The sequence below is a fragment of the Lichenostomus cassidix genome, chromosome Z (genome assembly GCF_008360975.1).
Source record: "Lichenostomus cassidix isolate B80296 chromosome Z, HeHo_3.0, whole genome shotgun sequence".
In the NCBI taxonomy this organism is placed as follows: Eukaryota; Metazoa; Chordata; class Aves; order Passeriformes; family Meliphagidae; genus Lichenostomus; species Lichenostomus cassidix.
Window position 1 is genome coordinate 67683507 of NC_139511.1, and position 16661 is coordinate 67700167.

Consider the following 16661-nt stretch of genomic DNA (forward strand, 5'->3'; position numbering starts at 1 on the left):
GCTATAGGATTTTTTTTAAAGAAGATCAATAAACAATCTCAGTGTTTTCATTTTACTAAGCAATATAATATGGATGAGTACTAGTGTAGTGGTAAATCATTAATATACTCTTTAATCATAGAGTGACCATGTCCCACAGATGTGATTTGATCATAGAAAAAAGGCCAATGAAGTGTGAAGATGCATCAGGAGGGGTGTTTCTAACAGATCTGGGATAGTGTACGACACTATTTTAGAAGATGCTGTAGTATGAGAATATTTAGGATGCCATATATATTTGTAGTTACAGACCTGGCAGAATTCTAACATGATTGTTTTTATCGTTATAAAACAAAAATCAAAACCCATTTCAGGTTTGTATTTGGCAAAGGAGCCAAATGGCTTTTTGGAATAAGAAACACACGGCAGCCTCCTGATTCACTACTCCCAAGATTTGTAAGGCTTTGACACTTACAGACATATAACCCTAAAAATCTGTACTAACCTGTGCTTAACATACTAGATTTAATCATCCTGTCATACAGATAAAGGTGATTAGAATAAGGGGACAGAAATTCCTTGGAAAAAGATGAGTCCTGCAAGGGTGATCCATGTTGTTTTCAGTGGTAATACTTCCCGGTTAGAGAAATCAGATTCTGCAGCCTCAGAAGAACAGACAGTATAAAAACTCTAACTGTGTTTATTATGGAATTTGATATATTTATGAAAGGCTTTCCCATGAAACATGTTAACTGATATCAGGGGAGCTGTCAGTGACCCCAAAAGTCACCTCAGGATCCTTAGGGGTATTTGTAATTGCCCAGTTTAGTGGTTATTAATTTTCATTGCTATTGGTATGAGAAGTCTGAAACTTTGTTCTTCCATTTCCTGACTTACAATCCAGGAATGATAATTTATCCTCTTGATATCCTGAGTATTGAAAGTTAGCATCAATCAAGTGTAACTTTGTCAATGAATAAAAGCAACTGTAGTTGTTTTGTCTTTTTAAATTGTTCTGATGCTCCAAAACTCCAGATTTTCTGTGCATGTGTAACTCTTAGTACTTGCTCAAAATAAGCGTGATCTTAAATATCTGTTGCTCTAATCAGGAATTTCTTCAGAAATTCTTATTAGTAGGGCATACTGGTAACCCTGCTACTATCTACTGTTCAATTCCTGTTGTGTCCTTCCTGTGCTGTATTGTCACTTACCCTTCGCAAATGATTGCTCCATGATCAGAAAAAGGGCTTTTGCAATTGCTGCTCATTTACTGAAAGCTGCTGTTATCAACACCTATCAGCCAGTCTGGAAACTTCTATTGAGGAGAGACTGCTTGTGTACTGATAGTCTTAGCAAAGGAAAGCATAAGGTGGTTACCTGCACATCCAGAGCCACCTCTGCCACTGACTGTTTTGAAATGCAGCCCATCTACTGTGAGGCCTTTTGTTATGGGTGAACCAAGTTGAGAAGAGCTGATGTGTTGCTCTTCTATGCCTTTATCACAACCAAATTGCAAATTGCAATCCAATTTGGGGCATGTTTGTTCAGGAGATAGCTTGCATATGGCATTTCGATGGGTATCTTGTGATTGGGGCTGGCTCTCAGCCAAACACTAGTGATGCTGGATAAGGCACTAAGACTGGCATTCACTTTGCTGAAGAGCATGTGATTCTCCTTCTGCAGGAGAGAGTGACGCTGCCTGATGTACTGAAGAAGTTTAGATTTAGTTCAAAAACTTTGTCCTAAACAGGGTTTTGCATCATTCCTCGTGGTGCTTTGACTTGTGACAGCCAGGCAGGCTTTTCAGATACACAGGCAGTGTTTGAAAGTATTGTTTTTATACCTGTGATTTGACATTTACATGACTTCCTTTTGTGAAGGCTGACAGCAGAGTTTGCTGGAACGACAGCTGCTCTGTTCTATAAGAAAGGCCAAACACACAGTCACAGCATTTTGCCCTGCAAAGCTTGGCCACTCTGTTTCCTGTGGCCATTTCGCTATGATTGTCTGAAAACTTTTCTGCTAGAATTTTCTTTGAATTCAGAAAAGAAGACAGAAAAGCAATCACAGCTCATTTTGCTGTTTATTAGGAAAACTTAGATATGTTGGAAAGGTGCTGGTAGGGAGTTGAAATGTAGTGAACTTAAACTGGAGGAAGGAGAGGGCTTCAAAGGGAAGTCATGAATATAATTCTAGGTTAAATTTAACTTAATACTTGCTACAAATGGACCTCTAACCATGTATATTAAGTGAAGTCCTGACTTCATTGAAGATAAAGACAGTATTCTGATTGATTCAGTGGGGCCAGGGTTTCACCTATGGCTGGTGTGATCTAATAGGTCATTGCTAATTAAGAGCATATGTGGCCTCAATTCTTGCAGCAGAATTAAATATCTGAGCACCAGTCACTGAGGGAATGGGGAAGGAGCTGGTCTCTGAAAGAGTGGTGTGGGGAAGCTGTGCTTTGTATTGCTGAACCCTGGTACAGCTTCAGATATCAAAAAAAATTAGCATAGTTTCCAGTATAGCTCTTCAAAGATGAGAGAAAAATAAACCAAATGCAGTAGGTCCAAGATCGAGAGCTCAACAGGGGGGAAAATCCCCAAAAACAGCAGAGAAACCTGACACAACCATGGACATTACTGGATTCAAGGGCATTGAGCCTGAAGACTGCTGTAAGAGATGAAATCTCTGCATGACAGCTCAGCAATATATTGTCTGCATAATAACATGCCGATTGTAGGCAATCACTGTCTATTTTCTGTGATGAAAAATCCTTTTATTACAAGCAGATTTGATAATATTTATATTTCAGTTCCAGAACTCTCACTGACTGTTGAAGTGTTTCCCTACCTGTCCCTACCCTCCTGCCTTTTGCCTAAAAAATATGTGAGGAAGGAGATGGACATGGTCCTGCAGATAGTTGGTGTTCTTTTGCCTGGAGGAGAGAAAGTTCTGGGGAAACCTGACTGCAGCTTTTCAATGGTTAAAGTGAAAAGCTTTAACCTAAGAAAGACGAGGACACACTCTTGAACAGGGTCTATAATGACAGGACAAGTGGTCATGCTTTTGAGCTAAATGGACCGATTCAAGTTAGATATGAACAAATTTTTCACTGTGAGAGTGGTGAAACACTGGTACAAGTTGCCTAGAAAGGGAGTGGATGCCCCATCCCTGGTAACATTCAAGGTCACTTTGGATATGCTCTGAGCAACCTGCTCTGGTTGAAGATGTCCCTTCTTATTGCAGGGGATTGGACCAGGTGACCTTTAAAAGGTCCCTTCTATCCAAAACTGTTCTCTGATTCTGTGATCTCAAAGCTTTAAATGCACATGCTCTCTAGAAAGGAAAGCAGCTGTTTCTTATTGACATTCACTGGATCCCAGCAGTGCCATTAACATGCTGATGCATCTAACATAAGCCTCAAAATGCCAGGTTTCATAATTGGCCCATGAAATCTCACTCTGGGCTTGAATATGGTCTGCAAGGTCTGTATCAGAATAGGACATTTTTCTGCTTCTTAAAGGGAGGAAAAAATGCTAAACTTTTTTTTTCCCTCCAGTATTCTATGTTTCAATTTTTGGCTTTAGATTTTTTAAGAGTGTGGTTTCAAGGTTGTTGATCGCCTGATGTGAGCTTGGTTTTGTGGTGAGGAAGGGAAGGGTGATGGCATTCAGGAATGAGACACTGCCCTGAAGTTCACACTGTGCTTCTCCTCCTCACGTGTCACTCTCTTAACCTCCCTTCCAGCTCTACTCAGCTGCCCTGTGGATTTGTGCACCCTGCCCAAAGCAGTAGCAAGCAAACCAATCTCCCTTCTCTTTCCTGTGTGCTGCTCTGCTGGTTCATACATTCTGATGCTTCTCCTCAGCTCCACTTCAAGGGACTGGAAAAGCTGTGGCTGGTCAGTAGACCACTGCCATTAAACATGCAAAGTCTACAGTGCTTCTTTTCTCCCTGCAAATATTTTTTTTATTTGCTGTGCAGACAAACAACTCCCCTAGCAGCCCCACTTTGGGATGGGTGGTTTCCTAAAGTGCTGTTTGATACCTTGATGTGAATGAATCTAAATTTGGAACCCTGCTGAAAAGAAGATCCTGACATCTAAGCTTTTGTCCCAGTGCTTGTAGTGCTGCTGCTTTATACTGAGCTGACTTTGGAAACTGATCTGGCTGGAAAACACTCCCAGCCAAAGTGGCAGGGGAGGAAGCAATTTTCAGCCTGTTTGTCAAACTGCATCTGAAATGGCAATTCAGGTTCCAGCTACAAAAACGTATTGCTTGGGTTGTCTACTTACCACCAGTTTTGCATCATTAAGTGTTATGCATTCTTGGCCTGATATAATTGCAGCAGATTGCACACATGAACTGTTAATTATTTTATTTTTAAAACAGAAATTACGGAACAGGAAAATAACATTCCAACATGTTTGCTTTTGGAACTAACCTACCACGGCAATCTGTTAGTTTGATAATGGTTAAACTCGCAAGCCCTTGCCTCAGCAGAGTGCAGTAGGGTACCATTAAGGCAGCCATCTGTTGAGCATACTGGAGGCATGAATTGCCTTGCATTTTGGGTTTCTGAGTACTTACAGTGTAGTCTTGTTCTCTAAATGCCACTGATCCACAGTGAAAAATGCACGGAAAGATCAGAGTTCAGTGAAAGGTGAGCATCCAAATCTGGGATTGAAGACTGGGAACCCACTCAGCTGAGCTCTGGGTGTGGAGCAGGGAAGAGAGGAAACCTCGTGGGCGAGGTAAATCACATGCTGATAGTAAGCACGACTCTGGCAAGAGCCTGAGCTGCTTGGGTTGCTTAGCGATTCAACAGATCTGCAAAACTCCATTTGCAGACCAAGGTTGCCATTATGTTGGATTGATTCATCAGGATCAACAGCTAAAACAAGTTATATCTTATCAGAGTTTTCATGCATTAGTTTAAAAATGAATTTAGTTCGCTCTAAGTGGACATTTATTTTAGTATCTTGAAGAACTGACTTTCCTCTATTAAAGCAGAATAATGTATCTATATGGTGCCCTAACTTGAACAGTACATAAAGATTAGTAAATAAGACCCCATTAAAAATACTTATAATGTAAGTAACATGGGTCCCAATAGCTTTTCTAATGTCCATTAATGCTTATTCTGAGGATCAGAGCTCATTTTACTGAGCCATTTAGTCAAACCGTGTGATTATTTAGAAAGTTAATTCATGCATACTAAAATCTAGCTTAAGTAATGCAGAGGGTAGGAGGTAAAACTCTGTGGAGACGATAGTCCTTTTTGTTATTTAATGATCAGCCATAATTAACTTGCAAATTTGAAATAATTAGAACAAATTAAAGGTATTTAACTTTGCCTCCCTAAAGAAAAATTCAAATTGCACCAAATGCAGCTTTAAATTATTCAAGTCTCAGAGGTCTGTGCCGGGTTTTTTTACAATGCCTTTTCTATGATGAGAATACCAATCTGCTTTTTGTCAGAAAGCATCCTATCAAGTAATTGTTCTTTGTGTCTAATAAATGACAGCTATTCTTCTTTGTAAAAGTATTTCAGTCTCTGAAGACTACATCAGCATTTCCATGGCATTTTAATTCAATAAAACAAAAGGTTAATGTTTTTCTACTTTTTAAGGAATGCAAATACTAGCAGTATTCAGTGGGTCCTGAATGACATTTAAAATTTGCCATTCACGCTCAGCAGGGATATCGCGATACGAGGCTCAGACAGGATGGAGAGAATGTTCAAGGTGTGTTTTCCTTTGGTGATGGTGTACTTGGATATTCACAATGAGGCAGCAGTGCTAGGACTCTCTTCTTTTCTGGTGACACTACATCTCCTGCCTTGGTATGTAGGGTAGGGAGGTTAATAAGGTCTTTAGTTAGACAGTCTTCTCTGTTGTGTAGTTTCAGGGAGTGGCATGAAAGTTCATTGGATATTGTGGTGCCCTGCAGGAAGTCCTACTAACCGTGGTGCATTTGAGTGACTCGATAGGTAGTTGGATTTGGAAATAGAGAAAAACCACTTTTGTTGCTAAATCTCTCCAGATATAAGTAGCTGATTCCTTTGGACCATATGTTGAATTTAAATTTCCAGGTTGCAATAGTCACACCATTCATTTTACTAATTATTCCAGAGGTGAATGAGTAATTATGTTCTGAAACAGATTTTTTTTCTTTTCCTTATGTTTTCTTTGTTTAATTGTGGTACACAGCTAATTACTGAATTTATTTATCTCTCTGCATTATCTCTTTCCTTCCTTGGTCTGCACACTTTCAGATTAAGTGTCATTTTAAGATTTGAGACTCTATCCTTACTTGAGCAAAACTTTAGCATGAGTTGTCATCTATTAAATAGTAAACAATGTGCCTCTAACTAATTGTTTGTTGAGGTTATAAATGCAAATACACTTGCTTTTGTTATTTATTACCCTAGCTTATGTAACTTCTTCTTGGTGTCTGTTTTGTTTGAATTGCCTCTGCCACTGCATTATTTAAAGCAGAACTCAGTATTCTAGAGGTAATGCACCATGTAGAAGACACTGCAGTGAACCAGTTGAATAATCACCTCCTTATCTGCAAGCCAAAGGTCCCTATCTTCAAATGAGTACTGTAAGTTGTAATCAAATGTGCTTGAAACAACTCAAAAAGCATCCAAATAATGACAACCTCACTGTTCTTTTAAATGCTGTTAATCATCAAGGTGCTGGCAAATGGAACATCAGGTCCTGTTTTATCAGAGAAATCTGGTCAAGTATTACACCTTTATGCCTCTTTAAGCAGTTGCTAGGATCCAAAACCACCTTTTGCTGCTCTTGGGGTTGCAGGAATTAGTAGGTTAATAATTTCATATAATTCAAATAAGATACTAATTTAGTCCACCATAAATTTTAAAAACACTTCGCAGTATTATTAGTGGTCACACAGTTAGAAGCACTAAAGTAAACGGAGGTTATTTGGAAAAGTTATATCCAACACTTCAGTCAGTTATTATAGGTCATAAGCCATTATATACTGTTCTGCATTAATAATACAGGAGTAATACTAATTGTCCAACAGGCTCAGTGGGCCCTATTAAACAATGTCTTATAGAGCACATTGATGTGAAACTTTTAATTTAGCTATAATTTCCTGCTTTTCCATCAGATCTACATGATTCTTATGATTCAACCTCCAGAAAGCTGCATCCTAACTAATACAAACTCAGTGACAGTCTTTGGGTTGCCAATATAAAATTGGTACTTAAACAGGAAGAAGATTTATCATAGAAATATAGAATGGTTTAGGTTGGAAAAGATCTCTAGGATTGTAAAGTCCAGCTGCTAGGATTTGTTTAATCTTCTGATAACTTAGGAAAGCTGTTTGTCACGTCCAGGATTGCAAGTAGATCAATATAATCTAGGGATAAATTGTGTTATTTCATGTGGATAAGACAAAGACACATTTTTATATTTTTAATTTCTATTATAAAGGGGCTTTTTTTGATGGGGACTAATGAGTTACACATGTTGGGAATTGTCATTTATAGCAGTAGTTAATTCCCAGAGAGCAGTATTTGAAAGCAATAGAGAGAAATGTGGGTATTCATAACCTCCTGTCTTCCCAGAACATTTTGAGATGCCGGTGTCTGCAGAGCTTGAGGTCATGATTGCTCCCAATCACCAGATTTGCCACCTGTTTATAATCTTGTGTTGAAGTTCATCTTGAACTGATATTGTTTTGGTTAACTTTCTCTTTTCTTACTTCACTCAAAGTGCATCACTTACATACCAGGTGCTTTCCCACCAGTTTGCTCATACATTCTCTATCCTCTTTCAAAGTACCTCTATTCATTCATCTCACCACTTTGTCTCTTCTCATCCTTTCTTTTCTTGAATCAGCTTGTCACCATCCCTGAAGGCTTTTAAAAAACATGCAGATGTGGCATTTAGCCATGTGGTCTAATGTTGGCCTCGGCAGTGCTTGGTTTACATTTGGACTCAGGTGATCTCAGCGGTCCTTTCCAATGTAAATGATTCTTTGATTCTATGATCTGCTTCCCTTTTGCAAACAAAAATTTCAGATTTTTCTTCACATAATCTTCTCTGTCTCCCCTTTATTCTAGCAAAGTGAGCATTTTATAAACTATTCTTCCAATTTTGGCCCATTGTGCTGGACAAAGTACTTTGCATGTCTTCATCCTGCTGGTCCTGTCCTAACTGCTTAAGAAATCCAGGACCTAATGCTTTAGGGAGTGTGCCCAATGCCACAAAACTCCAAATACGGCTGTCAGAGTGCTGCTGGCTGCTGATAACCAAAGACTGATAAAGTGAGTTGGTAACTCTTGAAGGTGTTCTGCTTTCAGAAATTAAAAATGGATTCAACAAGAGCTCAACTAGCAGCACGATGTTTTTGCTTCTGGAGAGTAAAAGTAGGGTAGAGAGCTGGGTGCAGTGTTAACAGGCTGAATGCATCATGTAACAGTGTGATCTTTCTTTCCTGCCAGTGTCCCGGTGTTGAAACATGAAGATTATTTACTGAGAACACCTCCAGTGAGCAAAAACTCCAGAAAACCAGGGAGCAGTCGTGGGAGCAGTTCAGGGAAGAAAATGGTTGGCTTTGATGCAAACGTGGATGATGGGCAAACCTCTCTAATGCAGACCAAGAGGGAAAGCTCCAAGTCCAGAAAAGGTAAGGGGAAGCATACAGTATTTTAGGGCCATCAGTGTGGTGGTGTGTTCAAAAGGATATCAGTAAAATGCGCAATTAAAGGACAAGGATTGCAAGTATTTAAAACAGCCTAAGAGAAAGTGGTAGCTGCATTTAAAACAATAAAAAATATTTTAACTAACAAGTGGTGTTCTTAGCTGCTGTTCTGATGAAAGGGGAAAAAATAGCCCCTTAATCTCAAAAAGCTCCTTCAATGATTTATTTTTTAACTTTCCCAAAAGGCAGTGAGAGTAACTGCAGTGGGGTTTGCTCTTTAAATGTAATCTTCTTTGCATTCTTTTCCTCCTTGACTTCACCATCACAACCTGCTATTTTGCCACACAGGGATGTCTGTACTGCTAGAACCTATCCTGCCCTTAGCTTAGTGCCTCCACTTAAGGAGCAGAGAAGCAATCTTTTCTCTCTTAGGAAGAGAAAAGGTTGGGAACAAAAGCAGCTTGGATGTTTCACTGCTTAGCCTTGAACATAATCCTTGGTTCAATCATGAGCTAGCTTTTTTTTTTTTATTTTTTTATTTTAACTTGTCAGCCAGTTTGCTGTATATGTCAGCATAAAAATAAAGAAAATGGCAAAATGAGAAGAAATGTGGTGCAGTTCTCAAAGGAACAAATAACTTGTGTTATTGGTTAAGACCGTACCAACATTAAAAAGCAGTCCCTGTGAAGAAACTTTCAAAAGGGTATCATCAGCCTGGACCCAAACAGTGGCTGAGGTTAATCTCTTCCAAGGCACAGCTACAAAAGTTGGAAGCCTATAAAGGGCTTGTGTCCAAAAAAATCAATTTCTAATTTGAAACAAAATCATTTTTGACTAACAGGGGTTCAGGACCCATTACTTTTGCTGTATAGTCTGCTGACATTTCACACTTTCTGTTGTGCACAATGAATCCTAATAGTCATTTTATAACATTGCTACACCAATCAATTTAAGCAAGAGAAAGCCGTTACAATTCTGCAAAGTTTCAGGGGCAATTTTCACTGATGGTTTTCTTTTATGGTTTTTTTCAGCTATCATTTTTTTTTTTTCTCTTTTCCTCTTCCTTCTGCCCCCCTCCTTCTCCATGCTGTAGTGATGAAACCAGGATTTTTCACAGCTGGATGATGGGTTTTGTTCCTTGGATGGGGATAGTCCCCAAAAAGTAATTTATTTTCCGTAGATTCGGAGAAAAATATCCAGCCTGGCCTCTTCATTCATTCATTTCATTTTGGAGGACTGAGGAGAAGTTACAAGCTGCATCTGGCTATTGCACATAGCAACACAGCTGCACTTATGCTGATACAGTGATTGTAGTGGTCAGCATGATCTCTGAAGATGGTGGGCATCTTTTGCAAACACTTACTGGGATTGCTGGCTTTTATGGTGTAGAGCTGCATGACAAAACTTGACTTATAAACATTGGCACTTGCTGTGATAGCAGATAAAGTTCAGAGGAATGCTTTCAAGCTGTGGAACAACCTCAGGTCTATTACTGATTTGAATGGTTGTTTATCACGAGGCAAATTACCTAGCACTAATCACTGAAGTTGAAGTCTTCTGTATTTAGTACCTTTTTAATTGGCTTCCTTCTGTTATATATTTGGACTCCTTTAGCAAGCACACACACACACTTGTAAAATGTTTTTTCCATCTTTGGGGATCACGGGGACACAATGTCAAGGTTTTAAATTCTGGATAGCCTGGATTTAGTTGGCTCTGTCCTTGCTTTTGCTGGATATTCCGTTCTGCTGCTGACCTGGGATTTCTGGTTCAATACAGTATGAGAAAGGGCAATGAACTCCACAAGGTGACATCTTGAGGCATGAAACTCAATGTCATTGAGCCACAGACCTTGAGGTGACCTTTTGGTCAGAACACAGTGGTGCTGTGTAGAGAAACAGGTTCAGCTGAAAACTTCTCAACTGTCACATGGTGACCTATTGCTACAGCAGTTTATTTTTTCTCATGCCTGTATCAGTCTGGTCTATTTAAATTACATGTTTTCCAGGATGGTGGCTCTACCCAAGCACACCTTAGTGCAGTGCCAGTGCTGATGTCAGCCCTTGGGCTTGCTGTCCCACTGGAATGGTGGCTCTGTCAGTAATAGGGTCCCTCCAGAGCAACATAGGCACTTGTATCGGGTTTAAAATTATTAATCAAGAAGCTGTCCCTATCCTGGAATGGTGGAAGGCTTTCCTGCCTACAGGACTGCTCACTTGCTGTGACAACAGTGGTTTTGGAAAGGGTAATTTCCTAATTAATCCACGTTTTCTCTCTCCCTGATGGTGGTTAGTAATGAGGAAAAGAGCATTGTTAACATGGTCTCTTCACCTCGTGGAGTGGAAAGGGTCACTTCTGCTCTCTTTTCAGGGTGGAAACTTACTGGATCAACTTAGGCAATCAATTTTTATTCCCTCACTGTTGCTTTTTTGTCTTTTGTTTCTGCTTGCTCCTTAGTTTTTATTCCTGTGCTTTAGCAGGTGTTTGTGTCTTGTAGTCAAACTTTCTTAGTTTTACCAGCAAAACTTTAGGCAGGTGAAGCAATCCTGAAGTCTTAGATCCTTTCAGCAGTAAATTGTTTTTATTGGTGTCACCACCAGCTATGTCAACGTGTACTAAAATCTAACAACTTGTCTAGTTAAAAAGCACTGGAGTACAGAAGTGTGTGTTTCTCTTCCTTTCTGCTCTGGAAAATTTTGCTGTGCGGTTGGGAAACTTACATCCGTTGTACTGTGCAATATTGAACAATTCTCTACATTTCTGTTTAAAGTATTCCTCTTTACAAACTCTTCCTGAAACACCTCTGCATTGAAACAGAAGAAAGATCCATTTTCCCCTTTGTCTCTTTTTGTTGGACATACCATCTGCATGATGTTTTATAGCATGCCTAGTTTCCCTTCCATATGTAAAGAAAAAAGTCAGAGAGGGAAAATTATTTCAGCACATTTTAGCCCTGTACTTTTCCAGGGGCTGATTTCTCTTATATAGTGTTTGTTTTTCAGTAGTTTTTCTAATGTAGCTTCTTAGGGATTCAGGATCTGGCACTTCTTCCCTTGAGGGAAGACTCTTCCCTACAATTGAATAGAGCAATTAGTTAATATTAGTGAAGTACTTTGAAGATGTGAAGTACTATATAAATGTTAAGTCTTATGAATATTACTATTATTCAAGTTATAAAGATTTCTTTTATGATTATCAACCTAGATTTCCCGTTGCTTACTTTCATTCCATTGCTGCTTGAACTAGCCTCAACCATATTTCTTCATTCTTGGTGTTAACACTTTTAAAATATAGACTGCTGTATTTCCCCACTTTCATAATGTTTTAGTTGTCTGTTTTTGAAGCAGAAATATACAGCTATTTGAGTTTTCTCTAATGATTCTTTAATCTACTTTAAATCATTCTTGTACAAAGTTAGCCGAATTGCAAATAGTATTCTTAACATTACCATTTAGGAGACATTTATAATTGCTTTGGGGGTGGCTTGCCTTGCAAGCTTATATCCAGTTTTTCGGGATTTTTTTTTTTGCTATTTATTTCCTGCTCCAGGTTCTTTTCATTGGTGTCAGGATTTAGATTACCACACCATGTAAAAGCTTTTTCTTTTTTCCAGGGGTAAACGTGTCTGTTCTTTTTCCACGTTTCTTGCTTCTCTAGATCATCTGCAATGTCTCCAGTCTCATACTGTCTTCTAACACCTGCAATCTAATTAATTTGCTGTCATTTGTATCACCCCAGTTCTCTATGACTTTTCATAAATAATTACCAGTCACTTCATAAATTCATTAACTAATTCCCTTTAGCCCTGAAATATATATCCTTCAGACTAAAGACTTTGTCTCTTTTTTTCCCCCCTGGTAGTTTCTTTTCATCAGCTTTATATAGGTAAGTATTATACATCAACAGGGTCTTCATTATCCTCTACTTGCCAGCTTTCCATTCCTTTATTTTTTCTCATAATATATTTTAAAATTAGTAGTAGCTTGGACATTTTTAGAAATGTTATTGATTTAATAATTTTTGTATATTTGCTTGTTTCTCTTCCCTCAAAAGACTTGTATGCCTTTTCCAAGATGTATTTTTAAACATTTTTTTGTTTAGATATACACCTGTTTGGGATTTCTTGATGCCCCTGCTTTATGTCTGTGCAGCCTAACAGCCTAAGTAAATTCCTACTGCGTTCCTTTTCTTGTTTTCTGTTTCTAGCTGTGGTAATATTTTCAAACTTGGGTCTCTGAACAGTCCCCTTGAGGCTGTGTTGGCCACTTCTGAGTCCATGTATTATCTTTTTCTGAGAAATACATCTCATTTGCTCTGGATGTAGTACGTTGACGGTGTGCCAGCCTTTTCTCGTATTAGCAATTGAATATATTCTCTCATGTTAACAAGGTTTTTATTACTTTGGTATTAGTTTCTTAAAATCCAGCTGCCTCATTCCATTGTCACGTGAAATGATTTCTAAATATCTTATTCGATCGTAAAGCCAAAACTCTAAGCAAGAGGCTTCCAGTCTTTATATGCATACCCACTCTTCTCATCATGGATTGGCACACTATCAAGTTACCAGGGACACACAATCAGCATATATCCCCATGATATTTCCAAGACTTCACTGATAATTAACTCTTTCTTAGGCAAGATTTTTCTCTGCATGGTACTGAAGCACAGTTCATTATAGCAGGGTGATAAGAACCTATTTTTTTGTTAGCCTCCCTTAAATGCATCTTAAAATGTGTGGGTTTACTAAATTATATATATTTGTATAAATCTTCGATCATGAAGTGTTTAAAATAATTCCTAGGACATCTGTAAATTTTGGACTGAAGCTGGAATTACTACTTTGTGTTGCTTCGTGTTTCAGCATGGCTGATAGATAATGCGGCTGTTCACAGAGATGAGAAATACTTGGCCATGACAGGGTTACATAAAGAGCTAAACACTGGTTTAACTTTAATTTTTGCTGATATGTTTAGTTTTCTCTGTACTACCTGTTTAGTTGAGTGCTCTTGGTTGCACAGAACTAATTAGGCTAGATTTAAAAAGCCCAAATCTACAGGCTTTTGTTTAGTAGATCAGAAAGCTCCTAATTTTCCTATTGCCCTTTATATCTCATTTACCTATATGCTATTTGTCTTACTAAATCTGATCAATGAAACTCAGTTCTCAGGTGAGCAAGTGAAAAGTTGGCTGGACCACCAACCTTCAAGGGTTTGTCTTCAGTCCAGCTGGCAGCTAGATTTTAGTGGTTAGCTGCTTAACATCAACAACCTGGGCAGCAGGACAGGATGCACCATCAGCAGTTTTGCAGGCTTGGGGAAGCAGTCTGTGTGCTGGGGAACAGGGCATAGCATTCAAGGGACCTTAACAGGCTGGGAAAACTGTTTGACAGAGGCCTGTTTAGGTTCAGCAAAGGGAAATGCCAGTTCCTTCAACTGGGTTGAACTGATCTCATGTAGCAGGGCAGCCTAGAAAGCAGCTTTGTCAGAAAAGAGTGTGCTGAACAGCAGTGAGTCAATTATGTACCTGCGTGATGGAGTAACAGAACCTCTTACTGAGCCATAATCGCAGAACTGTTGTCATCAGAGTGCTGAAATGGCACTTCCCCTCAGTCTGCTCTGTGAGACTGGGAGACTGTGTCTGTAAGTGATGTGTCCAGTCTGGGACAGTCTGAGAACACTGACTAACCACAGGAGGTCTGGCAGAGGCAGCCAGAACAGCTATGGGGCTGAACCATGTTATCTTCTGGGCGAGGCTGAGAAACCTGGGTGCATTCAGCCTTAAGAAGAGCAGATTCAGCATGGATCTTTCTTCCTGCTTCAGCTACCTAAGGAGAGGGTGTAGGGAGGAGGTAATGAGACTTCTTGGAAGTCAGCAGCAGCAGCAGCACAAGAGAAAATGGAAAAGTCATAACTCAGAACAATTCTGATTAGCTATCCAGGAAACATTTTCACTATGAGGGTGGTCAGCACTGGAACTGGAGGAGTTGTCCAGAGAGGTTTTATCAGTAGAGACATTCAGCACCTAGTATGACAAGTGCCTGAAACCTGTTGATGCTGCTTGAATCTAGGATTGAACTACATGACCTCCAAATTTCACCTTTAAACCTAGATTATTTTGTAATTCAGTAGTTCTTTGGAGCTGGGAAGAAGGAATGGATTCTTAGTTCTATTTTATTTAAACAAAAAAAACATTGTACTGATATTTACACTTGCAGAACTAACATAGCACGTCATGAGAACTGCATCTGTGAAATAAGCTGAATCCTGTGGGCCACTTAAGAAATGATAACAGTGCATGTCTGTCAAACTCTGGGCAATAAGATGGAGGCTGTAGAGTGTGTCTTATTCTACAGATATGATTCTGCATGGTCCTGAAATTGAGGCTGTGCACAGTACTGTTCACTGATGAGCTCTCTGTCATTTCTGTGTATATGTTTGTCGCTGGAAAACTGTTTCAGTTTTTCATCCCAATGTTCTCTAATAATGCAGAATTGAGGAACATCTATTCCAAAATCACTGGCTTCTGATGCCTGGCTTGTTCTTCACTTCATTCCACAGGGGCAGCTTCAGGACCTAGGAAGGATGCAGCTGGATCTCCTGGGTTGATGGGCAGCAGCAAAGCGCTTGCAACCACAGCCATATCACCGATTCAGCATGACCCTTCACGGTAAGCTGCTGGGTAATCTCTGGTTTAAGATTCTGCAAACACAACCATCAAATTCTCCTAGATGCAGGGAAGTGACTGAATTTCTATGATGTTTCATATTAGCACAAGCTGAATAATATAAACTAAAACCTGCCATATCCTTTTGACATTTATAGTAAGCCTTAAGTTGCTTGTTAGAATAAGAAAAGAAGGAATATGCCAAGTTCTAACATTTTAATTTTACTTAGGTTTTGAACAGAAAGTATTTTATGTTCCTAGTCCTGACACATTAAATACCTTTGTAAATAATTTGAATGGACAGTGTTAACCCCGTTAGGTTTTACATCCACTTGAAGATTTTAATCCCTCTGCATTTGCCTGCCTCCTCCCCCACCCCCATATTTTATCAAATGGCATTTCTTTTAAAATGTTTTGTATGAGAGTTATTTTATGTTTAATGACAAGCAACAAAATCACATTAAGTCAGCAATTCCTGATTATACTATATATCTGCACTAAATGCACTGGAAAAGCAGCATTATCACTTCTGTTCCAATGAAAAAACTGAAAGCAGTATTGTTGCTACACTTACGAGTCTGAAAACAACTTGCCTTCTTTAGGCAGGATTACATTTCTAGTGGTAAATGCCTAGAAGAACAGCATACAATCCCTGCTTTTCTTTATCATATCCCACATTTTCTCATAATAAAATCTTTAGTTAAGCAACAAAATACAAGGAGATTGAAATATGAACTTGCAGAATTTTATATCACTCTTTAGATAACAGTGCAGTGGCATAACAGGAATGTGCAGCCGTTCATGAGGAGAGTTAAATGTTTCTTGGAGGATGAGAGGGCTAGAGTCAGATTTAATCTTCTCTTGGCCCAGTGGACTTGGAAAATGTATGCTTGATATCATCCCAGTATTCTTGGCAGCAGCTGGCAGTTTATTTCTATCTTCTGAGAAAACTTGTGATATATAATAGGTGAAAAACCACTATCAATATTGACAAATTTGTACTTACTTGCTATGGAAACACTTTTTTTTTCTTGTGATGGAAGGGATGATAATTCTTGGAGGATTTAAGAACTGAGTTAGATCGGGCTGTTTCCCACAAGTAGCTGTATGTTTAAACTAACAGAAACCACAAGATGCCTAAGCATTTCTCTTAGAAGCAATGGTTACCTTTGCAAGTCAGTCATAGCAGATAAGGTGTGTGTAAAGATACTGCTTGATACTGTCTAATAATGCTAAGTTGAGATTCCATTCAAACACTGAATAGCAGATATAATTATGCACATCATATGATGACTGCTCAGAAAAAGAAATTTTATTCAAGAGGATTGATGGTCT

General features: G+C 38.9%; 1 protein-coding gene across 1 annotated transcript in view; it reads left to right on the forward strand.

Moving 5' to 3' along the window:
• KIAA1328 (KIAA1328 ortholog) overlaps positions 1-15333 on the forward strand; it is a 143276-nt gene extending 127943 nt beyond the window's left edge. The window contains exons 9-10 of the mRNA XM_085041909.1: positions 8464-8648; positions 15221-15333. Coding sequence (XP_084898035.1) covers positions 8464-8648; positions 15221-15333 — 298 coding nt within the window. The remainder of the gene's footprint in view (positions 1-8463; positions 8649-15220) is intronic.
• Positions 15334-16661: the final 1328 nt, after the last annotated feature.